Source organism: Haliaeetus albicilla, chromosome 17, assembly GCF_947461875.1.
Source record: "Haliaeetus albicilla chromosome 17, bHalAlb1.1, whole genome shotgun sequence".
NCBI lineage: Eukaryota > Metazoa > Chordata > Aves > Accipitriformes > Accipitridae > Haliaeetus > Haliaeetus albicilla.
In genome coordinates, this window is record NC_091499.1 from 16961887 (window position 1) to 16988167 (window position 26281).

The 26281-nt window shown below is 41.8% G+C and overlaps 1 protein-coding gene and 1 long non-coding RNA gene across 9 annotated transcripts in view; one reads left to right on the top strand and one right to left on the bottom strand.

The window, feature by feature from the left end:
• USP45 (ubiquitin specific peptidase 45) overlaps positions 1 to 26036 on the bottom strand; it is a 54343-nt gene extending 28307 nt beyond the window's left edge. The window contains exons 1-8 of one of the 8 annotated variants that reach the window (XM_069804923.1): positions 25770 to 26020; positions 17166 to 17272; positions 14822 to 14991; positions 13140 to 13243; positions 12546 to 12646; positions 4041 to 4186; positions 2650 to 2745; positions 394 to 524 (exon numbers count right to left, since the gene is read on the bottom strand). In XM_069804923.1, the coding sequence (XP_069661024.1) occupies positions 394 to 524; positions 2650 to 2745; positions 4041 to 4186; positions 12546 to 12646; positions 13140 to 13243; positions 14822 to 14991; positions 17166 to 17265 (848 nt within the window). In that variant the 5' untranslated portion in view covers positions 17266 to 17272; positions 25770 to 26020. Of the gene's footprint in view, positions 1 to 393; positions 525 to 2649; positions 2746 to 4040; positions 4187 to 12545; positions 12647 to 13139; positions 13244 to 14821; positions 14992 to 17165; positions 17276 to 19537; positions 19557 to 24622; positions 24689 to 25246; positions 25477 to 25769 lie in introns of those variants that run through there. The other 7 variants (XM_069804924.1, XM_069804926.1, XM_069804925.1 and 4 more) reach the window with 7 other exon arrangements.
• LOC138689564 (uncharacterized) lies at positions 437 to 10442 on the top strand. Its single transcript, XR_011328441.1, has 3 exons — positions 437 to 537; positions 6968 to 7176; positions 7468 to 10442. It is a non-coding gene; the product is annotated as an uncharacterized lncRNA (long non-coding RNA).
• Positions 26037 to 26281: the final 245 nt, after the last annotated feature.

A 26281-nucleotide genomic window follows, 5' to 3' on the forward strand; every position in this document is an offset into this window, starting at 1 on the left:
GAGGTTTCCCATTTAAAAGCTTAGCCTTTTTTTCAAAATACCTACATACACTTTGCAGTATTAGCACAGCTTTATGCTAATATACAACAAAACCTGAAAAGTAATTCTATTTTCTTCAGTTTTACCATGGCCTCTTCTGCCCCCTCGCACTCAGTTCAAAGCCCATTCAAAGCTAGTGGTTATGGACTGGGCCATACATTTCATGAAGAGGAGGTACAACCCTGGAGCGCAATAAGGAGCCCTGCAACTTTAAAATATGAAGAACACATTTTCTGGACTGCCCAGTAAAAATCTAATGGCACCTTAGAAAGGACAACAGACAAGGCACACTTAGAAACGTATCACTGGAAATTAAAAATAAATAAATAAGTAAAAGATACTGACAATACGTACTTTTGACAAAGCTGACTGAACAGCACTTTGGGAGAAAGAGGACCTTTTCCAGCCTCCCTCATGCTGTGAAGGAACAAGAACATCGCTGAAGTCAAAGGTCCCGGGCTGGAGAGGTTTACCACCAAAGGATCCTTCAAAGCAAAGGTAAACTGCACATCAGATTTCAAAGTTAATGACACACAAGACTTACCTGAAGTTAGTATGTTTATGACAAAGAACAACGTAACATTCGGTCTTAAGAGTGTTTGGGGTTGTTTTTTTTTTTTAAATGTTGATGTCACCGACATGACTGGAATAGTTGAAGAGAAAGCTTATTATTTAAGTAGTAATAGCTGCAAAACCAAACAATTCTTGTTGAGCAAATTGGTTGGTAACCAATAGTTTTGGGAACAGGCACGTCAATGAGCCAGTCTGACTCTCACCAAAACAGACTACCTCCTGTATTGGCTGCTTTACTCTTACTCCCATGTGCACTGAAATTCAGCTGGAGAGACGTCGCGGGCGACCTCCTCCATGGGCCAGCGCAAGACGGAGCTCAGCTGCACTCTGTCTACTCCACCTCAGGAAAGGGGTGGCCAGCTTCTCTGGCCTGAGCGCCGCAGATCGAAATTTCCACACGTCCGACAGCCACAGAAACGTACCCTGTTCCTCCAGGAACCAGGTGGCGAGAAGGCACCGGCGGTGGTTCTCAGCAGGAGCCGACAGCAGACCCCACAGGTCCGCCGCGGCAGCAGGGGACAGGCCCCGGGCGCAGCCCGCGCAGCCCCTCCTGGTGGGAGATTGGCCCCAGCAGGCAGGTCCTGGGCTGGAAGGAGCGGGCCAGCAGCCACCCAAGCCCGTCTTAGAGCAGGAGACGCTCCTGCACTGCTTATGCCACATGTGTCCCAACGACCACAGATCGCCAGCCCTCCCTAACGCGCTCCCAGGTTCATACAAGACCACGCTGCTTCCTACTTGCTGGCCCGACTCTCACAAAAACAGATTACAACTGCCGGACAAACAATTAGAGAGGCTGCCTCGCCCAGAAAGCAGATCCACACAAAACATAAGCGCTGTGGATACACACGAATATAGAGTATTTGCATTATCAAAATAATGCACCATCAAAAGGTGGAAAAATGCCCTTTACCAAGCAGGAAGCTGGGAGTTTCTACATTACTATTAGTTAGACTACTGCAGCCCTCTAATTCTGTGTTGACATACAAAGACCAGAAAACACAGACTTTGCTCCGAAGATCTTATTTACATTGTAAGCATTGCCATTAAACAAAAAATCAACCTTTCAACCTTATGGCTGTGCAAGTTTCACATCAAGCATAAGCCAACGTACCACTGGCTTTCTAAGCCTCCGGGCACAAACAAGCTCCAGACCTCCGTTGTGGCTCAGGATAACTTAGTGAAACATGTTGCTGCCCAGAACTGCCACTGGAGGAAATATAGACAGCAATGCAGTAAATTTCACACTGTTCTTGCCTGGAGAAGCTATGAACATCACCGACAGCAATGTACAGAAATCTTCATCATTTCAGAGGTATCTGAAACAGAATCCCACCCCTCAACCCTCACTACCACCAGAAAGCTCCCAGAACAGCAGAAAAAGAAAAAAAAAGAATAAAAAATCATCTCTAAACTGCTTTCTTTAGCTAGCAGAGAGAAAGGGGTATTATCTTCATTGCCAACAACATATTATGAAAACCCAAGTCTCTAAGACATGACCAGGAACAGCAGCATATTCTTTTAATAATAACCACAAGAGTCTCTTTCCCATATGCCTGTAATGAGCTTGTGGACAAGAAATTTGGTCCTCACTGAAATTTTGCTTCTCTCAGTTTAATCCTCTGGCCCGTGAAGCACATAATAAATTTTACAAGCCTTATCAATGAAGGTCTGGGACAGACTGGAATAAAATACTTCATGAACACTTTCTAGAGCCAAATACACTATTTCTTGTATCATACATTCATAATGAAGCAATGAAATGAGAAACAAAAATAAGCCAGCCACTTTCTTAAGGTCAGGCATCATTTGCTACTTCAGTGTCACAAAATTTGAAAGGAAGTGATTATTCCTCCTCCTCCAGGGCTGAATAATTCGTTTCGTAAAAGGAGTGAGTTCACAGATATCATAAACCAGCTAAACAATTAAAAGGCAAAAGAAACAGGAGAGTAAGAGTATGTCTTTAATGGAGATGTGATTTCCCATCCTCCAGCTTCTTCCCACATTTCCCCAAATTTGTATTTCTCACTGCATACTTACCAATTGGGAGTCTGAAGTATGACAGATTTTTAACTTTGTTCCTTTCTCCTTCATCTCATACACCAGTTCATTTAGTACATGAGTCTGTGCCAAGTTCTTAAAGAAAAAAGAAATAAACCCAAGAAAGACACGCTGATCTTTCAAGTATACATTTTCCTTTAGTTACAAATTCTAGCTTTAGGGAGAGACAAAATGAGACATATTTCAAAATGTACAACTGAGGTTTAAATCAGACCACTGGAAAAAGCAGGTATCACCCTTACAAGAGCCAAGATCATTGATCTCAGACTGTTTCTACAATTGTATCTAATTCTGTTTCTGTAATTCCAAAATAGTTTCCTAGTAATAACTTTGTTATTTTTATTGAATAACAAGATTGGGGTGGGTTTTTTTTGGTTTGGTTTGGTTTTTTTATGGTGCGGACATTAGTATCAGTAATCATTTGTTTCTTTTAAACTCTGCAGTCTCCCTCATTGTGCCCCAAGAAGCACAAAGGCTTTGGCACACTGAAAAGCATTCTCTCTCTGAATTTAAGAGAGAAACCAACTCAACATATCTCAGCTTTGTTTTTTATTTTTGGTTAGCTTTGACTGCAGATCACTTAGGTTTCTACAATGCCCTAAGTATGGACAGAGAATAATTTGCAGTTATTCTACTCCTTACAAATTTACTATTTGTTTGCTGAGTTTTGTAATGACCACCATAAACACAAGGTAGAGTGCCAGTTCAGAACACCTCTGTAGCAGTTTTCTCTCATTTGTTCACTCCTGTCTCCAAACATAAAAATGTCTCTGCTCAACTGACAAGCAATAGGGCAGTCCAATATAAAACCCGCTAAGGCTGCTGCTTTTTATGAGGATGTTGGTTTAGTTGTACGCTCAACATCAATAAAAGTGTATTAGCATAGTTCATTCCTCTTATTCTGGTCAGAAAAAAAAACATAATCACTAAAAGTACTTTTATAACTGCATCCATTATAGGTGTTTAAAATGATCACAATGCACAGTGCAGACATTCACATTATGCATAAAGTACCACTTTTCACACCCACCAGTACGGTAAATACTGTGCATTACTCACGACTGCCTAATGCTGAACTACAAATAAAACCATATGCTAGAGTACAACCCACACACATATGCAGTGTGTAAAACACTTGACATTTTCATATGTCTCATTACTGTGAAAAATGCTACTGATCCAGGAATTCTTTTTTGTTATAACAGGAAATATTGCTTGGATAGCAAGGAGTAAAAAGAATTTGAAAAGGGCCTTCAGAAAGCAGAATGAAGACTGGTAGCAGTCATAACCTTTTCTGAAGTCCACAGTTTATACAGATTAAGTATTTCTGAAAGCTATTAAGGGAAAGCTGTATGATCTTTCCATCTTACCTGCATGACAGCATTAAAAAAGCACGTATTTCCTAAATTATTTATTCCTTTAACTGGAACGGATGCACCATTACCCAAACTTTTTCCTTTCAGTATTTCACTTGTTTCACTGTTTTCTTCACGGAGTCGTATGATTTTTGATGAACCTATAATTAAATTATAGATTAATATTACTATGTAATTGCATAGTTTAATCAATTCAGTCCTTCCATGGCTCACATTTATCATTTTTAACATATGCAGAAAGACACCTTGATGGTACTCTAAGCTGCTTTATGTATTTTTAAAAAAAAAGAGACATCAGCAGTTTAACCCCGGGGGAAAAAAAAATTCTCCCCAACAACTACATATATCCAACAAAACCTTCCACAATAATCATACTGTCCCATAACACTGTAACTTCTTCAATTACCCAAGCAATAAATAAAGTAAAACGGGCTTTGTTAGTTTATTAACAATAGGCAGTTAAGATGTACGTTCCTAGACACACTGGAAAAACCACACAAAGGCTGCTTTTTGGTGCATTTGAAGAGGTACCAAAAGTTACCACCTGAATGCTGCAAGTCTTTATCAATTATGGTGGTCTGTTTGAATTGCCTTGTACAACTCGGTCAACAGACAAATCAGAGTTATCAGTTTCCCCAAACGCTACATTTGCTCCTCGACTCACCTCCCTTCGTCACAGCCTGAGGAATTGCTAACACAACCCAAATACATACAATGCTAGTGTTTTAATTTCAAACAACAAAAATTTGATAAAACTGCAATGGAAAATGCTACCAGTATAACATCCACATATTTCCCTATTTGCCTTGTTATTTAAATAGATGAGGGGCAGCAAAGTTAGACAGTCATTAACTTGTAGCCTAGAGGTAATGGAAAGACTTGAGATAACAATATTTAGCCTCAAATTCTACTAGCAACTTTCATATTGTCATGGTTGCAGGACTAAATATGAACATTACTGACATCTGCAGTGTCTTAAATATTGATTAACAATGCATGTCAATGTAAACGAGTTATGGACTTAATAGATGCCAAGAACTGTGATGCTGCAATCTCTGTCTTGACATATGAATTCATGTATTTGTCCTAATGAGTTTCACATTGAAGTCTCATTAAAGTGTTCTTGAGAAATAACTAACAGACCTATTTACGTTAATGAAATGCTCATGCCAAAAGGTTCTTTTATGTACACTCTAGGTAGCTTCTTGCTTAGAAGATGAAAAAATATAATTAAATAAAAAAAGGGTCATTAAAATATCTATTGTATCTGGCAACAAGCTTGTGACGCAGTCTGTCTGCACCCTATAGTGCCATCAAGGCATAATTATTTTTCCAAATTGTATCGGAGTTTGTCAAAACGCAGTTAGAGGTGCTTTGCTGTTTAAAAACATTTTAAATGTTCTTGGTAATACTGCTTACACAGCTTTAAAATACTCTCCACTCGTGTGGAAAATTAAGACAGTACAAGGGCAAAGTAAGAGACCAAGTTCTCCTTGAAAAAGCAGACAAAGTGTTTTTGAACGCAATGAATGACAAACAGCTTGGGAGCTGCTCACACCCTGAAACAGTCACTGTTTTATGGGCTACATGCAGCAACACCTTTTAATTGACATGCTTACAAGGGGCACGCTACAGTGTCTGAGACTCATCCACCCACGCAGAGCTCCAACAGAATTATAGCAGGAGAATGGGAACTCCAAGTGTCTGCAACTGGAAGGCACTGCTCACTTTCAGAAATTTAGTAATGTAAGTGGAGACTTCTTCCCCTCAGAAAAGTGTGCCATACAGAGCAGTGCTGGGGAGAAGAGATGGTTAAAAAGAAAAAAAAAAGAGAAAAAAAAAAGCCAAAATTGTGTAAATAATTTGTGTATTAGTATACCACAGTTGTTGCATTTATCCATCGGCATTCAAAAACATCTGGGACAGCATCTTAAAGTAAACAATGTTCACAAGGCCATCTGGACAAAACTGCAGGCAAAAATTAAAGCATAAGCATATGGAAAAGCAGATTTTTCTCTTCCCTTTAGCAGTACAGGATGACAAATGTCAAACCTAGATCTGTCCACGCTTCACTGTGCTATGCTTTGCAGCACCACCTGGCTCTCCTTGCACAGCCACCAAATATGGACAGCACTGCCACAGCGGACCATATCTGCAGGGCAAACTCGATAAAAGCATTTCACTTCATGGTTAAATGGCAGCTTCACACAAGTAGCAAGGTTCCATTTGCTGAACCTTACATATAAATTATTTAAGGGAGAGAAAACAAAGCCGAAGCATCCAGCTTTGCGATAAGAGCTGGATGAATATGCAATTATAAAACACAATAAATGAGAACCAGACATCCAATTGCCACAAAGCTGGATAATTAGTATAGGGATCAGAAGAAGCAGTAGTAAATTAAGAAAAGGCCTCCATGCTGTTACTGAAGTCTAGGAACCTCCTTTCATTCAGAAGGTTTTAATTACCGCCTCTTGATTTTTTAATTTTACAAACAAAATCCATGTGATATTCTACTAGGTTTTTCGTATCTCTGAAAAAGTCTTGACAGAAAAGTGTTGCTTTGCCATTCCAAACAGATATTTTTAAGGACACGTACAGAGCCAGAGGACGGACAGCAGTTTTTAATTTAACTCCGCTCAGTGTCCCCAGCTCAGTGACAAATGACAGACAGGCCTGAAGCTGAATGTTTAGTTGACATGTGAAGAGTTGGTCAGTCTTAATAGAAGATGCTGGTAATGACTGTGATAGCTAATACTTCTACAGATTGGGGCTGGAGGGTCCTTCTGCAAGATTAACCCAAGGCTACGAGCCTGTTATTAATCAAAAGGCTAATATGTAATTTTTTAAAGTGAATTTGCACTGAACTGTTTCATGGACTCTTGCCAACTCAATCTTGCAACCCTGTAATGTTTTAACAGGCGTGCTCTTGGATATGAAAAGTGACTTTTAAGCCAGCACAGACACAACAAGGGCCTCGGCGGAAGGATTCCATCGAAATGGCTGTCATCTGCTGCTGCCCACAAGGGCCTTCAGCTCCTGGCCAAACAGGACAAAAGTAGCCCAAGCCATCCATCCGCATGCAGTAATACCTGTTATAAAGGACCTCGTTAATGTTAAAAAGAGCAAGGTGGGTGAAAAGCACAAAAGTAATTAAATTCATAGATTAATTTCTGTCCGTAGTTCACTATTACATCTTTTAGAAGGGTTCCATGGTGACCCTCAACTTCTCTGCCCTTCTCGGGCATGGCGGACACCAGCCCCAGGCAGGCCTGTCCCTCCACAGCGGGCACCGCGGATCCGACGGTGACTGTTTCGGGGCTCACGCATTCAGACTACGCCTCTCCGCCAGACTCCTTCCGCAGTTTTGTTGTAGAGGTGGCCTTTCTAATCCAGTCGCGCAGGGAAAACTCTCACCCAGGCTGTGCCTTGATCACCACCCCGACTCCCTGGACAAAGCGCATCTGGCTGCAGGGACGCCCTGCCGGAGCACTCGCTCCAGAGGCCAAGACCCATCGCCCAGCTCTCCGTCCGACTCGTCACACCCTACCGACCACCTCGTGCTCGGCAAAGCTTCCCCACGTCGCCCTGCAAAGCCCCTTCCCACCAGACCCACAGGAAAGAGGACAGCAGTCAGAGACGGCTCCTCTGCTACAGCTCTTGCCTGCAGCGCACACTTTCCTTGCCACTCCTTTCTTCAGCCCTTTTTTACCTACTTCTGCTCACCTGTAGCCTTGTCTCGTAAGCTCTCTGGAGGCAGGGGACATCGTTTTGTCCCACAGCTGCACAGCACCGGCCTCATGGGTGTGCGGCTGAGATTCCTAACCCAGCGTTAACACAGGCAATGATTCACTCCGTGAGTCAGAGCAAGTCACCGGACCAGGTGTACAAAGGCACACGGTGCTGACACATCCACTTGCAAAAGACGTTCAGAAATCTTATTGCAGGTTCCCTATCAATTTGTTTTGCCAGTATTTCAAACATTCGCAGCGCACGTGGACTTCTGTGCCGCCCTTGCTGAAACTGAGCTGTGCCTGGGGCTGCAGATGGTATGCAAGCAAAAAGATAAATGACATCCAATTTTTCTTTCAGCAAGGGGAGTAAGCATTTTTGCTCATCTTTTCAATGCAACTTTTTTTTTTTTTTTTAATTAAAAATGAGGGTTACAGGAATGTGCACTTTCATTCCAAGGTCAAGCCTTTTCTATTGAATACAACCTCTGGTACTTCTGCTGAAGGTCTTCACAGTAAAAGCAATGTTAATAGATTGCCTTTTTTTTACCAAGTCCTCATCATACTGTATTATGAAATGCTACTAAATTGTCTGGCACTCCTTTTTTATTTAAAAAACTGGATTTTTTTTTTTTCCAACACTGTACAACAATGAGAATCTAACCCTTAGAAAAACAGCACAGTTCTCTTCTGAAATGGTCACTAGCTTTACATTTCAAAAGCCCAGTTTCTCTTGCGGCGTTACAATCCTACCGAATTAAAGATTACAAACTGCAATTTTATTTCTCTGATTCTGCCAGAACATTATAAACTAAAAAACACGTCTGTACAGTGTGAAAGAGCAAGCTATTCAAGCACCAGTTTTGATCCTATACTCTCAGATGACTTGTGCTACACCTCACAAGTAAATAAGTACGTGGACAGGAAAGGGAAGAATCCGTGGATAAAAATGACAGAATATCTAAACAATTTTTTGCCAATGATTCAGTTTTCATTTCTTTGCAACATGTATAATTAACAGCAGCCCTTAACAAGTAAGTAAATTTGAAAGAAAATTTATGACCGACAACAGAAATGTCTTTTTGCTGAAGTGTATCTCAGATTTAGGGAATCAACATATTCTGCTTTATTCTGCTAGTTAATTTTATTTTTAAGTAGATAGACTGGACTTATATGACTTCAAGCTCCAAACTACATGTAGTGAAAATCAGTTACGAAAGAATGCAATTATTTTTTTCAGTGCGATCCTTTGACAACTGCTAATATCAACAGACAAATGCAAATCTGAAAAGTTATTCACTGTACTATTTGTTTTTCCAAACAAGTTAACACCTATTACCTGTAATGTAAAATTATATCCTTTTAAATCTTTGTTTTACATCATTTATATCCATTAAAATAGAAACCAAGTTTCTAACTTTCACCTATTGGCAAATCTGGGCAGCTGAACTTACTAGCAAAATCTCATTCCTCTGCTTGACCTTCCCAACAATAAATTTAACTAAAAAATTTAAGAATAAATATTCTTCCTTCCCATTCTATTGCCACACAAACCAATTTAATTAACTGCTCTATAAAAAAATTGAGTAAGCAATCTTACGTCTCCACCGACATCTAATTTGGCCTTTGTAAAGGAAAATACGCATAATATTCACTTTTAAGACTGCAAAACAATTTATTTTCTCCAGCAAATGAGCAGACATGCAGATCGCAATGTCTCAGCATGGTTTCTGTGTACTACATGTGCATTATGTCCATGTGAAGCTCACAAGTGTGCCACACGGACAATACTGCACCTGCCTTTCTGTGAAAATCATCATGGCCTGCTAACCTTTTCCACAAAACAAATTTCTGGGTGGTACACCCTAGAAAGCAATCTTGCTTTATTCTTCCATCTTGTGCCCAACATGACCTCTTAACCAAACAGACTCCTCTAAAAAAAAAAAAAAAAAAAAAAGGGAAAAGAAAACAAAACAAAAAAAAAGCAGGCATTGCTGGGTACAACAAACCATAGGATCAGATGCGAAAATCACACAGCTGCAAGCATTCTTTTGGGAACCCAGCACTGGGATTTATCTCAATCGCTTAATGTAATTACAAAAGTCAGTCATGTAGTAGTAATGTAATTTGCACATTTTTACAGCTGAAGTGAAGTTGAATCTTTATGAGAGGCCGAGTGAAAAGCAGGGATCCTGCTGCCACACTATTCCACCACATTAGTACCAAATGACAAGCATTTTGCTTTTGTTTATTTTCCAAGATGCGTTAATTAGGAAATCTATATAACCCTCCCTTACATGTTTAAGCTGATTATTTTATCTTTAAATGACTCCTGCACTTTTAAGAACTAAAAAAAACCTAGCAGCCCTCATCTGTTACTTATATCCATGTTCATACTGCATTTCTGCAGAAATTTCTACACAATGCTATTTGAATTTTAATGATGCACCATGCCAACCAGTTGTTACAACAGAAGGAAATCCAGACATAAGATGAATTGTTGTTACAGTGCCACATTCTGATATGAAATTTAAGTGTCTTCACTTTGGCTGCTTTTTTAGGAAGAAACAGAAAAGCAATGGGAAAAAAGCAGAAGATTGATTTTTAAGTGAGAAATTTGAACTATTAATTGTCAGTTTTACACTACTTGTTTCTCACAAGTTATTTTTCATTTATTTAAGATTAGTTTATGTTTTTAATGCCTGAATATACAACATTTAAAAAACTAAGCCAACTAATAATTTAAAGGATGAGAGTTACACTGAAAATACCACTGTAACATGAAATAAAATGCTACACATAAAAAAACCAAAAGATAAGTTATCAATAGTAGAGTTAATTTTCACTGTTATACTTGGTGTCCTTTGTGTTCTGGACAACAGCATGAACTACATTTCAATTTCCGATTTTATTTTTAAAAAAATCCTTAAAGGCAGTCTAATTTAAAGAAAAGAAAAAATCTTACTTAAGTTACATTTCTTTAGGGGAAGTACCAACTGTGTCAGCCCAAGTATTTGACATAAAACAGAAAAGGCATTGCTGTCACAGTTATCAAAGTGAAACAAGAATGCCAACTCCGGTTGGGAATTCCCTCTCACGCATACCACTTATTTATCAATACACAGCTGTTTCCCAGCCTCTTCCAGTGAGGAACACGGCCCAGAGCAACAGACAATGGCAGGCAAACAGGGTTTTCCTCTTTTCCTTGCCACTCAAGAAAACCCAACAAATCATCTTGGGGCCAACATTCCCAGAGCTCTCAAGAAGGGGATCCAAACTGCTCAGCACAGCCATACTTTGGCAAGGGGAGAGGCTCGCAGACTTCCACCTTTACAACATTCCTGGAAGTGTACACACATGCTTTTTGCGTGAATACAAGCTCGCACTTGAGCCTCAGCCCTTTCCCAGCGTGGAGCAGGAGACACGACTGCCCTCCAGGAGCAACCTCTGCATGCTGAGACCTCTTGCTGCCAAGGCAGCTTGCGCATGTCTTGCAAGGCTTGCATATGACTTCGGCTATTTTGAAGTTTCACAAATTAAGAATCTAAACCATGAAGCACAGAGATGTATCACTCAGAAAGTCTTATCCAGCAGTACAAAACCAGAATGAAATTGTTTCCATTAAATTAACCGAAACAAACACTACAGCATTTTCATCTGCAAGCAAGCTGCAACACCCATCTATTACATGTAAACTTGAAACTGAAGCTGTGAACAAAAGTGAAATCACATACTGTATTTTCATCGCTCCAAGCAAAAAGATGCAAAAAGTAGCAATTTATTAATTTATTACAATTGAATAATTTAACATACAACTTGTGACTAGATCAAAATATAAAATATGTATTTCTGAGTGGCCCTTCATTTTTTTGCCCTCAAAAAATATGCAACACCTCTTAAAACCAGGAGGATTTATGCACATGCTACTAGAGGAATACCTAGTCTAATTCAGTAAGGCAATTCTTTTCCACTCTTACTTCTAACCAGTTGATTATCTCTGCTAAAAACTGCAACCAATTGTTTTAAAAATTTACTTAAGCTGGTTTTTGTGAAGAAAATCTGGAATCCGATACACTCACTAAGTCACAAGCCAGAAATGCTACTGAGTGTGTTACAGCAGGGATAAATACCATCAACATCATCAAGAGTAGACAGTTGAGGGCCACACATACAAAGTTCTATCTACTATTACACATATTTAGAAGATACAGTAGGCTCCTAACGTAAGAAAATAATTTAATACTATTTTCTATTAATAGAAATGAGCGTTCTATCAGTTAAAACCCAGTAACATAAATGAACAGAAAGCATTACATCTAACAACAGATTACTAGAAAATCCACTTAAATTTAATTAACTGTGGAAAACAAATTTAAATCAGAAAAATTATAAGATGTGACACATCCACACTAGGAAAATTCAATTCATTTATGCTTTTATATAGTTTTTCTGCATTAATTTATATGGCATCTTATTTAAGGTAACATCTCTACAATAAACTTTCTTCATTAAAGACAAAATTTGGAAAAACTGTCCTACAGTGCCAAAAATATTTTTAAAATGTAATCATACTGAAGGAAAAAAAATGACATTATATTTTGACAGGCATTACTTGCCCAAGTAATTGTGCAATTACAAACTGCATTATACTCACATTATACATAATTTTTCAATTCTTCGTTTAACATGACTCAAAATCGGAAATGCTCATTTTTAGAGACAGTATATTACAGATGTCTCCAGATAAAAAATATTTGTGTAAACTTACTTGGTTCAGCCCTGGAACCATGTTTTTGAAGAAAGTCAACTATCTGAGCCAAAACTTTTTTGTTGCAATGTGTTGACAGCTCTTCATCACATTCATAACACCTAAACAGAAGAAGAAACAAACTGGAGTTCAGGATATCTGGATGGACCTCCCAGCTCTAACAAACCTCTCTAACAACCATACACAAATTACTTAGGCTCTAGGTTTCAATTTTTCACACTAAAAAGAGGAATAAAATTGAATTCTCTCATATATGCTCTTCTATAGATCAGTCCCAATTCAGTGCGATACTTACAGATTTAAATAATCTCAGTTTACAGTCCTGCAAATAATCATATAGAAACAAGCAGGAAGGACAAACTTCTATAGCCAACCAACTCTGTACAGAACACAATGGACTCAAACTTCTATCTTAGTATTGATTTGTGACACCTCCGAGAGTCCTAACAACAAACTAGTTTTCTCTCCACAAAGCCTGCCTTTCCTCTTTATATTCACTTTATTTGTCAGAAGCATTCTTTATCATGAGAAGACACTGCTTTAAGTTATGTGTAGTCTTTATAGACAAGCATACACAAACACCTGCATACTCACCATATGATCCATGTGCTGAGGTTGATAACAATGCAATGAGGTTCTGTGCGTGCTGTTTGGAAGTGTTTCAGAGAATGCTGGCCCTCTGAGTTCTTACTACATCCCTAAATACAGAAACATCGACACAGTAAGGGGAAAGAACGGAAGTAGAAAAAGACTATATTATCAGTAAATAAACTACAAAAACTTCACTTTTCAAAATCAGACAGAAACCTATAGCAACCTAAATACTCATTTAGCATTTTCAAGGACTGAGAGGGTTTAACATTCTTTATAATCCAATATTATAAAGATATCAGTTGTTTTTTTTAAATGAACATATTTTCTTTTTACTAATAAAGGATAATCAATGACAATACAAAACCAAAATCTCATCTTTCCTACTTGGAAAAATCAGTTCAAAGTACAGAAAATATATTGTTTGTTTTAACTTAATAGAAATCATTCCTAGCTTTTTAATAAGTATTGAATAAGTACCATTAGACAGAAAACGATGCCATTCACAAAAGTAAGAATTCTCTAAAAAAATGTGAATGACATGACTATATAGCATATTTGGTCCACAGAACATCAAAGGAAAAGACAGCATAGGTAACCCTCACTGCTCAGGAATGCCAAATACATTCCAGACAGCAAATGTGAAATGTACATAAATTGTTTTGTAGTAAAAAGCTACTCAGAACACCCCATTTATTCACAGCAACTTTGAGAGAAAGCACTTGTAATTTTTCAAGTATCTACAGAGTGGGACTTAGAAGATTCTGACTGGTGTCTGAATGAGGCATGAGTTTTGGAGGCTTTTAACAGCATATACATGAAAAAGCACACAGAGTTAACTCCTTTTAAAAGCCTTTCTTAACTACAAATTTTCAGAGACAAGATATATGAGTCAAGCCCTCCTCAGATCTAGTTAACTGTCTTCTGAAGCCTGCAAATACCATGTTTCTTTGCTGGTAGGAGCGGGCTTCTGTCCTTACTATAGTAAGACCTACTGAAAGTCTAAGAAAATTGTGAAATGCTTTGTTCAGGCAACTATTAGCTGAACCAAGCGTGACATTGCCTGTAAACTGATTTTTTCTGTATCAGGCTTTACTTCACTCGCAGGGCAGAAACCTGTGCATGCCCATGGGGTCAGGACCTGCCATTTTAAACTCTGAGGCCACGATTTGACATTATAACTGATCCAATCTAATGGCTAGCTGCCACAAAAAACAGCATTCTCATTTCAGCACAGTCCTTCCTCCCCGATTTCAATCAAATCTAGCAATTGAGTGTCCACAGTACAAGTTGATTCAGCAATATACATATTTGTTTTTTCATTCATTTGTATTTGTGGGATCTCCTGCCAGATGAACCAGATGAACAGACACATTTTGCAACCACACAGTTCCTGGAGCCAATTCTCTGTAAGTGGAAAGAGCATGCAGATGAAGAACAGAAAAGGCAGGACCATTACTTACTACTTGTGATGCCAAACCTCACCATAACACATAAAGCTAACCCAAAACATTGCTGAAAACAAGACAAGAAGAAAGTAAGGCCACATCCCACTCCACTGAAGAAGCTGAAGCATGGACTCTCACAACTAAGCACTTACGTCACACTGTTTCACTGAAGGTACTGAAGTCATACCCTTTAGAAAATCAGGGCTCATCCACCTCCATAAATTTACATATGCTTACCTGAGAGCCACATTTGAGACACAGCCATATGTCTGAAGGTGCCACAGGCTCACCATCACTCATCCGCCTCTCCTTCAGACATTCTGCACATATTGACCAGACGCTCTGAGCTACTGCTCTCTTCACATGATGCACATCCACTGCTTGGCTCACGTGCTGGCAGGTTAAGCCTAGAGAAAACGACACATATTCACTTTCACCCATTAGAAATAATGGCTATGAAAGGGAGCACATGTACACTGAAAGACCAGAGTCTTCAATGAATTCAGCATTGTTAAAAAAAAAAGCAAAGAACTAAAATAGGAAAAATCACCCAGCTGCTCCCCATATACTGAATTTTTTGAAGGATCTATTTCAGTCTTTCTATAATGAAAATCCTTTTCAAGTCAATAAACACCACCTCTTAAAAACAGGCAAACTACTTTGTACAAAAGTAATCCTTGTACTTTTGTACGAAATTAATTTCCCTGCTTTTTGGTGTGGTTTTTTGTCAACAGTAAGATACTACATAAATCTATTTTTGCATATAACACCACAGGCAGTTGACCTCCTTTTGAATCCATAAAGAAGATTTTCAAATACCCATGCATCCCTACTACAACTGCTCGTTCTGAACGCAAGTATCAACCACCATTCTTCTCTGTCATATTTTTTTGCACAAATTCCACTATACTATCACAGAATAACCTAGGTTTGAAGGAACTTCTGAAGGCCATCTTGTCCAAACCCTTACTCAAAGCAGGGCCAAATACAAATTTAGATCTGGCTGCTGATGGCTTTGTTCAGTTGAGTGTTGAATATCTTCCAGGACAGAGGTTTCACCAACTCACTAGAAAATCTGTTTTCTGTCTGGCCATCCTCAGGGTGAAAATAAAATAAATTTCCTCATACCTAGCGAAATTTTCCTTGCCCTACCTTTTGTCTGTTGCCTTTAGTCCTTTCATCGTAGACCTCCTAGAAGAGTCTGGCTCTGCCTTCTCTATAACCACCTATCAGGCAAAGAAAGAAACTATACTTTCACTCCTTTGGCTAAACAAAGCTCTTCCCTTCAGCCCCTCTTCACACATCATGTTCTCAATCTCCTTAACAACATGGAGGGGGTGACCCACTGCTGAATTCACTCCAACAAGTCAACGTCCTTCTTGTAACAGGGAGCCCACAACTGGACTCAGTACTCCAGATGAGGTCTCACAAGTGCTGAAAAGATGGAAAGAATCCAGATGAAGTCTCACAAGTGCTGAAAAGATGGAAAGAATCACGTACCTTGCCCTCTGCTCTAGTTAATACAGTCCAGCACACAGCAGGCACAAGCCACACCGCCTTGCTTTTATTCAGTGCGTGCACTAGGACCCCCAGGACCTTTTCTGCAAAGCTGCTTTGAAGCCATTGATTCCCACTGTGTAATTGCATGTAGTTATTTTGGCCCAGGTGCCGAACTCTCCACTTGCCTTTATTGAACTCCGAGAAGTTTCTGCCAACCCATTTCTCCAGCCAGTCTAGGTCACTCTCAGTGGCAGACTTACCCTCCAGCGTACCAGCTGCTCTCCTCAATTTGTTGTCATGAAGATGACAGAGCATAGTCTCACAATGACATCATGCAGCTCTCTCAGCATCTTCAGATGCATCCCATCTGATCCCATGGACTTGTGCAAGTCCAGTTTGCTTAACAATTCTCAGTCGTCTTCTACTCTGGACAATGCTTAAATCCCAGAGTCTGCCACCAGGCTCAGGGACCAGGGAGGACCAAGTGCAGAGCTTACATAGAGGCATAGGAAGGATTGAGTTCCTCAGCCCTTTCCCATGTCCTGTGTCCCTAGGTCCCCTGCCCCTTCAAGCAGCAGGTTTGCACTTGCCTTAGCCTTCAGTATTCATAGTCACAGTATCCATACAAGCCCATCTTACCCTTCAAACCCCTCACTAGATTCAACTCTAACTGAGGCTGGCTTACCTAATCCCATCCCTGCATACTCAGGGCCCCTGCAAGGGCAGCCCAAACCTGCCTTCAACCCTCTCTGCCCCTCCTTTTTGCCTCGGAGCTCAGCTGGAAGCTCCCCGTTCAGCCAAGCAGCCTCCTGCCACACGTGCTTGACCTTCCACGCATGGGAAAGGACCGTTCTCCTGCTTTGAAGAGGTTGTCATCAAAGATCAACCAACTCTCCAGCCCTTCGGGGCAATCATGTAGTGTAACACCCAATCATGTCATAAGCACCTGACTGAGGATATTTCTGTTACAAATTCAAACATGACAAGTATTTCATGGTACCGCTGATTTGTGGTTTTCATCAGTCAACACGGAAGTTACTAGCCCTCAACCTCAGGGCCAAACATCACCTAACGTATTTACCTGAAATATCATCTGAAGAGTCCTCATCCTGCGGCCTGTTAGACCTTTTGCTTCTCTTTGGTTTCTCGGGGTTGGCTCTTGATGGATCTTTCACCCGCATCTGTTACCTACTAGGAAAGAGAAACAGAGGTTGCTGTATTGTCTAAATGCTTCATCAAATGTAGCGAGTTTGAACTCTAAAAGCATGACATCAAATCACATATACAAACCTCATGAACAGTTTTAGACTTTGACTAATGTCAGCTATTGTGTAACAAGGAGCATGAAGGTGTCGGGAATGAACTCTCAGGAATGCCGCAAGATCAGTTACTTACACTACATGACATTATGAATTCTATGCGTAGCTACAGGGGACACACACTTCCAGGCAGTGGTATTAAATATTTGAGATACTGAGATTTGCTTTATTTTTGTTATTGTAAACTGAACTGCTACAGAGCTCCAGCCATATCTTACCAGAAAAACTTCATCAAAATAAAAGCTTCTCTTCCTTACCATATCTCCCTTAGGAAAGGTTTCGGTCACCATTAACCCTTGCACATTCCCTAAAAGCTTTTGAGCAATTTCAAACACTTTAATAAAATACAAAAGTCTTTCAAATCTCATTAAAGTGTCCTCTCCTATGAGTGAGGACAGACTGGAGTGCAAGCTGACCCCTCTACTAAAGATCAGAGAATCCATACAGATGAAGTCTCTCATAGGAAATTTGGGTCATTAATCAAGGAGTCCTATGAGGAATAGAATTAAAGCACAAATATTTGCCACTGAACTTTAAAAAAAAAATCCTCAAAGATTTCAGCACACCAGTCATTTAATCAAAATCCAAATACTGTGCCTCACACAAACAGCTTCTGAGGCTTAGTTTACAGGTTGTCTTTTAACAATGTGCTTTATAAAAACAAATTTATGTTTTCATATACAAAGCATATAAGACAGTCAAATATTCATACATTGTAAACCTGTGAGCCATTCTGTTTAGAAAAAAAATGATGCCTTGTTGTGTACCACAAACAGGTTAATAATGTCACCTGAGCCACCAGTACCAAACATTTCCAACTGTGCTACCTCATGTATGTACAGGAAACCTCTAAAATGCCCTACATTTGGGAACAGCAAAAGATACATTCTTGCTACAGATCAAGTAAGTAAGTTTGCCAAAGTTTAAAAAGTTTGTCTACCTAAGTTTTTAAATCTTCTCTATAGATGCATTTAGACCTTTGTACTACTGAAGCTCTGAAAGACATGGGAATTGACCTGTATACTGAACTCAATATTCCCTCTCTTATCCATTAAGGCAATCAGCAGAACAGTCATCAATATCAATACTAGAGCACCACCATCACTGGTATCTGAATAGCCTTCACTGAAGTGAAGCAGGCAATCTGTACCTCAGAGCTCCTGTTCCAGGTTCCTACAGATCTGGACAGATGTCTCTGCATCTGCCACACATACTGTTAGTGCTGGAGGTTTTCTGCATGAACGTATCAATTAGAGATTTACTTTGGACAAGCTGAATTTCTGCAGAGCATGAAAGAAACCTTTACTCTCTGCTTCCTTGCATCAATGGCTTCATGTCTCCTCAGCCTTTCAAAATGTACTTAATTTTTTGCAGAATGCTACATTTACATAGTCATCAGTTTACACTATATTAAATATCATGATGTTCTTAAATTATAGGTTTCAAAATTTCCTGTACTTAAGGGTATAAAGCTTCAAATGCTTAGACAGGCAAGTGAACCATGCCACTGAACTCAGCATTGCTGATTTTGTAGGTTCGCAATTCATGTTCATACAGTAAGAAAGATCTAAATATTCCAGCTCTTGACTATTTATATTCAACAAATGTTAGCACGCCTAATGTACATCAACAGCCATGCATCACGGTGTCCCTACAACATGAAAAGGTGCTTCAGACCCAAACAACTTCAACTGTGTACTTCTGCCTTGGCACCTTATCATATATATCCAAGCTTCATGTGAAACTACCCATCACCACTTGTCGCACTGCCGCTTAACCGAGCACAAGATTCATCAGGACACTCATCAAACAGTAAGGCTGATACAGCTGCTGTTAGAAAACCCATGATTTTACACTAAATTATGTAAAGAGTCAATAGCAAAGGCAGAAAAATGTCCTCCCTGAAGGAACGTAGTTGTGTTTAGGTTATTCAACGTTGACATAAACTATCTACGAGTTCATTTCAGCATAACAATTTTTATCTCTTTGGACAGATTATGTAAGACTGTCCAAACCACAGAATTTCACCCAAATGAAAGTCATGTTCCTATCAGTACATTTTGAGAGCTCAGATAACTTCATGAAAGAACAATTATGGGCCCAACCAGCTGAAATACAAGCAAGTCTTTACCACCTGTGAAATCCCGTGGACTATAGGCCAGGCGATACCATCCAGATTGGAGCATGCACAGCCCACTGCTGAACCCACTCTCTAGGGTCCTTCAGGACACGTGGAAAAGACAAAGTGTCAGCTGGTACTCACAATGACCAAAAACACGGCCTTCCTAGCCCAACATAATCAACATGGCATTAGAAATGAACACTGGCGTAAGAAACCGGCATTCACACTGCAGGTTTGGGAACCCACCGAGCAACCCAGAGACTTTTCAGTCTTCTTTCAGTAAGAGCAGGCAGAACAAAAGATAGCACGGACCATTAGATTAATCAGTTTTCATGAACACACATATAGACAGGCATCCATCAGACAATGTTTACTGACCTGTGAGCTCTCAGAAAAGCCACAGCATATCAAGGACCTAGTCAGCCAGGGTTTGTGCCCGATTTTGAAAAGCATGTAAGTGGGATGAAAGGGTAAGAGCAACGAGCTACTCAGCATGCATCTACGATGCAAGTAGCACAGTATATATGCAGTACTATCTGCCCTTTTCCAGTATATTTGGGGACAGAAAACATTACAAGTAAAAGGTCTCATTTAATCATTAAAAACATGATTAACATTTCAAAATCAAAACATTTATGCCAGGAATTTGATTATTATATTTAATTGAGATAAACGAGGAAGAAACCTAAAGGTGCTTCAGAAATTACTTCTCAGAAATATTTCAGTTTATGGGAGATAAAAGGTTGAGATTTTATTGGAATGAAAACCCTGAACAAACATAGGCCCAAGAAAGCATAAAATACAGTTATGAAAAAAGCAAGAGACACATTCTGTAGGTTTCTGTTGACCATAGGCACAAGCCATTCATGAAAAGCCGGCAGAGGAGAAATTAATAATTTACACAAAAAGAACTTCATACACTGAAGATTAAAAACCGTGCCAATATTCCCATGATTTGCCTCTTTCCAACCCATTCTCCTATTTTTTTAGTATGTTCAATGAGTAACTTGTGGCTACAGCCGTCAACTGTGGAGTGTCCTACAGGAGACAGACTCTCCTTCTTTCCCTATACAGAAAGAAGTCTCCATGAATCCTTGCCTGGAAGTTTCTTTCTGTGATGGAAAAACAAATATGGTAAGTTTTTCATTTTGTATACACAAAATCAAGTCACAGTGCAAATGACACTTGACCAATTAATCTGACAAATAAAAAACCCCTGATTTTTGTGGTAGAAAAAGCTGCGTTCAGAGGGTATGTTAGCTCCACCCTGATCTTTATTTGGCACACAGTAAAAATCTTAAAAAGAAATTATGCAGTTTCATGGGCAAAACCTAAAAATAGAAACAGCTAAATCTCTTCCTTTTAAACAACCATTTCATACAAAACTAAGAATTAGTCCTTGCCAAACATGTTCAGATTCTTTGAGCTCAGCATACAAGAGTTTGAAGTGTAATCATCATCACTTGCTATTCTCGGTTTACTTTTTATTTCTTAAAAGAGTCCTAATGCCAGTCTACCTACAAAAAGCTGATTAAGATCAAAAGCTCCTCACTACAACTGCTCATTTCCACCTTTCTAGAAAGAACAAACCACTTCAAAAGCAGCAGGATGATCTGCCTACCTAATTTTAAAAGCTTCAGATTTGACAAAGTGCCAGAAATCAACATGCTAAATTTGTTAAGTTAAATTGAAGGTATGCCTAGACTATTTTAAATGTAAGGTATGCCAGAAATAGTCTATATTTAACAGCATTAATATTTCTGTATTTAGAAATGTGCCCTCTTCATAAAGTATCTATTTAGAAACCAAAAAGAGCTGGACGTAGTTCCCAAAACAAATGTTATTGTTAAGAATTTTATATTTTACTGGAACCCTGTAGAGGTAGGACCAATAAAAGATACAAGGCTAGTGTGAACTAGAATTCGCTTTTCTTTTGGGGGAAAAAAAAAAACCAAACACAAAAAAAACCAAAACAAAACAAAACAGGTCATTCCTCTTCACAGCATCTTTATGCGAGAGAGGTGGAGAAGCAAACTATGTCTTCACTGTCTAGACACCCCAAAACCTATTCCTGTCTCATCATCTTGCACTCCTTACTTAGAGGTTGAGTGCCTCCTCCTACAATGTCTACAGCTCACTTGCTAAATTTTGAAATGTGCCACCTTAGTGAGTTTTCCCATGCAGTGCCTTCACTATGATACTTATAAGAAATGCAAACCAGATCACCAGTATGTTAGAGAAATAACCTGCCATGCTGACTACTACCACATCACTGCTTCCATCTGCCAAGATCCACTTTTTCCCTCCTCACATAATTAGGGTGCCAGCTCTTTCAGACAAGTGCCACATTTTTGTTCTTATCTGTGTAATACCTATCACAACATTTTTCCTGATTCTCGATTAACCAGGAGGATTACAGTTGCATTACTAGAACACAAACAAGATTAAAATGGTATAATAACCACCAGCTCATCTAAACATACTTACCCTATGCAATATAGCCAAGTGAGTCTACAGATAGTCTCCAGGTACTATTTTGGATACAGGTAAGACTCTCCCAGTTGGACTGCCTATTAACTGTGAAACCAGTATTGTTAATTATTTCATCAGTGAGCACCTGAATTCAAAAAAGCTGGGGCAAATACATTTACCTCAGTCCCTCAATTCATCTGAGGTATCCTAAATTCCAGCGGTCTCACCACTTGTAGTCAAACTTCCAAGTTAAAATGATAGCATTTTATGTTGATAATGCAAAAAAGCCCTGTATCACACTGAAAAGGCACAGCATGCACTGAATACAGTGAAAAATTCGCACTTTCATGTAACTTAACAGAACTGTCCAGCTGTCAACAGCAGCCTAGCACCAAAGCAAGGGGCTGAGGAACAGCACAGATGTGCAGATTAAGTCCAAAGGCCAAGATACGCCGTAGCACATCTGTGAAGGGTCTTTATGAGCTTCCACGTAACTGTCAGAGCACAGAAAGAAGAGCCTTGTACGGGTCAGTAATGCCAGATCCTCTGCAGAACTGCTACATGTTTTGATGTAAGCTGCAAGTTGATATATTTTGGACATCTGTTCCAAGCGTTACCTGTGGCATTTTGGCTTGCTCGCCACTAGATCAAATGTCACCCAATCAGAGCAAGAACCGCATCCATCACAGTTAGCAACCGGGCAGTGTCACCCATCAGCGGGCCAGGAGGCTCAGCGCCCTGACAGCCACCGAAACCTTTGCGGCAAACAAGCCCCCGCTGCCTGCTAGAGCAGTAAAAGGACCAGAACTGCTGACTGGTAGTGGCAGCAACACTTCTTCCCCTGGAAAATGTCATCTGAAATTCTGAAAGTGTCATCTCCAAGATTTCCTAGCCCAAAGGCACATCACACATCCTACACCGTCACTGGAGCTCAAACGCCAATCCTGACATTATATTGCAGTCCTAAAAGGGTGAGACACTGATGCACTTTTTGCGCAAGGAGTGCGACAGAGCCTTTGGACCACTAGATACAACTTTCCAAGTGACAGTAAAAATCCCATGTCATTTCTCACTTTTATTAATCCTTTTTATCCAACTACCCATGCTAAGTATGTTCTGTCAATGTTCATGTTTGCATCCTGCACAATCTCCCTCAGGTTTCCTACTGAAACCCACTTGCCACTGAAAAAATACTTCTAAGGATGAACAGAAACCAGATGTGTCCAGGGACAAGAATGAAAAGACCCTGTAACTGGGTTTATGAATAAAGTAAATTAAAGGATTGAATGGGTAAAAGAAGTAGTATTTGATGACATATTTTTGCCAGTACCTTATAGCAAAGGTCTTATGGAGAATTTCAATATCCATCTTCATAAAGCAAATCACAACTTTTGCTTGTGTTCTCCATCCCACCTTAAATGTATTTTTAAAAAAATATGAACATACCAAGAGGGAAAAACATCTGGATAGGTACATTCATGGTTTAACATGGATTGTCCTGCAAATTCATGCTTTAAAAAGCAAAACACGTAAGTACCATAAAAAGGGCCATGGCTTGTAACTAATGATGTCGCCCGCAAGGGAAAACTTTGTATCTGAAAAGGTAGTCAGATGACAGGACTGACAGACTATGCACTCAGGTGATATGAACACTGATGTAACAGTGCCATCACCACAGAATATCTGAGGGCGTAACAACTGAAACAGCTGGAGAATAACCAGTGAACTCACAGTATCTTGGCAGGATAACCATGTGGATAAAAACTGGGAAAAAAAGTGGTCCAAGATGTCAAAAGAGAACATGAAGGGCAATACAAGCAAAGGATGAACTTCAGAGAAATGCTAATTCTGTGAAGTCTCAAAAAAAAAAAAAGTAACTGTGGTTGCAGCACAGCACAGTGTGAGAGATACCAGGCTGAAGCCCACACAAGATACTACATTAAGCTGAGACTCGCACCGTACCCCTTCCTAAAGGGCTGAGTCGGAGCAGATGAAGGAAGACAAGGGCTGCATATAACTTCCCAATTACTCTGGAAAGGTGTTGTGGGAGCTGGCTAATTAATGGGGGTAAAACAGATAAAACCATAAAGGACTACAGAAAACTAGTTTGAGCTCTTTGAAAGTCAATCTTGCCACCAAGAGCAAAAAATTTCATTCTGTTTTGTTCCTCCACACAAACTGCCCCAGTTTGTTTTGATGACACGTCTAAAGTGGAACAACTTGTCCTTGATCTACGATTGATGCTCACAGCAGAACCTGCAAGACGCCAGCTGCGTTTCTGTGAATCTCGCAGAAACAAAACTACAGAGCACCAGTTCTTCAATATTTCATGAAGAAATCTGACAAAATATTTACAACTGTAGTAAACGGCAGACCAATTTCACAAAGGCATATTCTGCTATAAATCTGGCACATGCTCGTGCCACTACTATGCTTCCATTTAAAAAGCTAGGCAACGAGAGCGGAAAGAATCTTTAAACACAACTCTGCTTTATTATGCTTGCATGAGAGGACTGATTATTTAATGAAATTGGGAAATACCTGTAGCTAGAGATGACATGCAACAAGAATACAGCGCTACACCTGGAGTTATTACCATCTGCTTCTGCGCTCTTGACGTCTTACCTTATTCTTCTGCATCTGTGTTTAAGATGCCGTCATGCGTACCCTGTTTAACCACGCGAGTAGCAACGTATCTATAGCAAGAGCAGGATGAAGTCCTAAAGTAAAGGACATCAACAGCAAAAGACTGAATGAAATTCTGAAAACCAACCCAGGCGCGAGAGAATCAAAGCCCTAACTCAAATACAACGTGCGGAGTTGCAGCCCTGGGTCTAAAACACCACGTCTCCGCTTCACCGAGAGGACCATCACCAGGCTGTCACCTAACCACCAGGCACGTCCCGGTCTGCATTCCCTGGAAACCAGGCTCGGGGTAGCGGAGCACCAGCGCTGCGGCCGCAGCACCGCCTGCCGAAGCAGCGGGCGCGGGGAGCCCGCAGCCCGCGTTCGCGCGGCCGGGCAGCGGCGGCAGCAGGCCGGCGGCGGCACGGCCCGGCCGGCGTGTGCCAGGCTGGCAGAGCGGGGCAGAAGGCATCACGCCGGCCTCACGACACGCGGCCGCAAGACCATTTTGTAACTGCATGCGCTCGCTAACTTGCCTCCTGCAAAGCGAGCGGCGCTCACGTTCAAACCCGGCCAAAGGCGACGCTGCCGGCTCTCTCTCACTTAACAGACCGAGAAACTTACTGCGGGCCGCGCCGGCGGCCCGGCGCTGCTGCTTCACGTCACGGTAGGGTTAACCTGGTTGAGGCCGCCAGCGACAGCGGACGGTCGGCACCAGCCGCGCGTCGCCGGCCACCCACCCGGAACGAGCCCACGCCAGCCGCGCTCGGCCGCCGGCTCGGAACACCGCGCTGGAAGCGCCGGGCAGGGCTGCCCCGGGCGCCCCCCGCAGCCGGGAGGACGGCCCGCCCGGCCCGGGGCCACGGCCGGGCTGCGCCGCCGCTCAGCCCGCCACAAGCGTCGCGCCCCCTCCCCGCGCCCCGCCCGCCCGCACCTGCGCGGCGACCCCCGGGGACGCGGCTCCGCAGGCCGCGGGCCCGGCCCGGCCGCCATGGCGGGGCGGATCGGCCCGGCCCGGCACCTCCGGCCGCGGCCGCCGCGCGTCGGCGCCGAGGCCCCGCGGCCCCCCGGGCTTCCACGGACACGGCGCCCCCCGAGCCGGGCCGGCGGCCTGCCCCCCTCCCCGCCCCGAGCGCCCCGCACTCACGGAGCGGCGGCCGGCCGGCCGGCAGGCAGGCAGGCAGGCAGGCAGGCGAGCGCGGCGGCGGCGGCGGCAGGAAGCGTCGGAGGAAGCTGGGCCGCAGCCAAGGCCGCTCCGCGCCGCGCCGCTCCGCTCCGCTCCGCCCGGCGCGGCCCGCCCCCGGCCTCACCGCGCCGCTCCCCGCCCCAGCCTCAGCCCGGACGGCTCCCCGCGGGGCCCGGGGCGGCCGCGCTGCCCCCGGCGCCGTACGAGCTGGCAGGGAGGGGGCGGCCGGGGGCGAGGCAGCGTGGGGGGCGGGCGCCGGTTGGAGGGCGAAGTGCGTCTGCCGGTGGGAAGGGCGGTGGGGACGCGGGGCTGCCCGCGGGCGCCGGCGGGGCCGGAGCGTGCCTGGGCCCGCGGAGAGGCGGCAGGGCTGGCTGCGGGGCGCCTTGGAAACCCAAGGCGAAGAAGGGGAGGGGGCGCGAAGGAAGGGAGACGCGGCGGGGTTGCCTTCGCGTCCGAAGTTGGCGGGGTCTTGC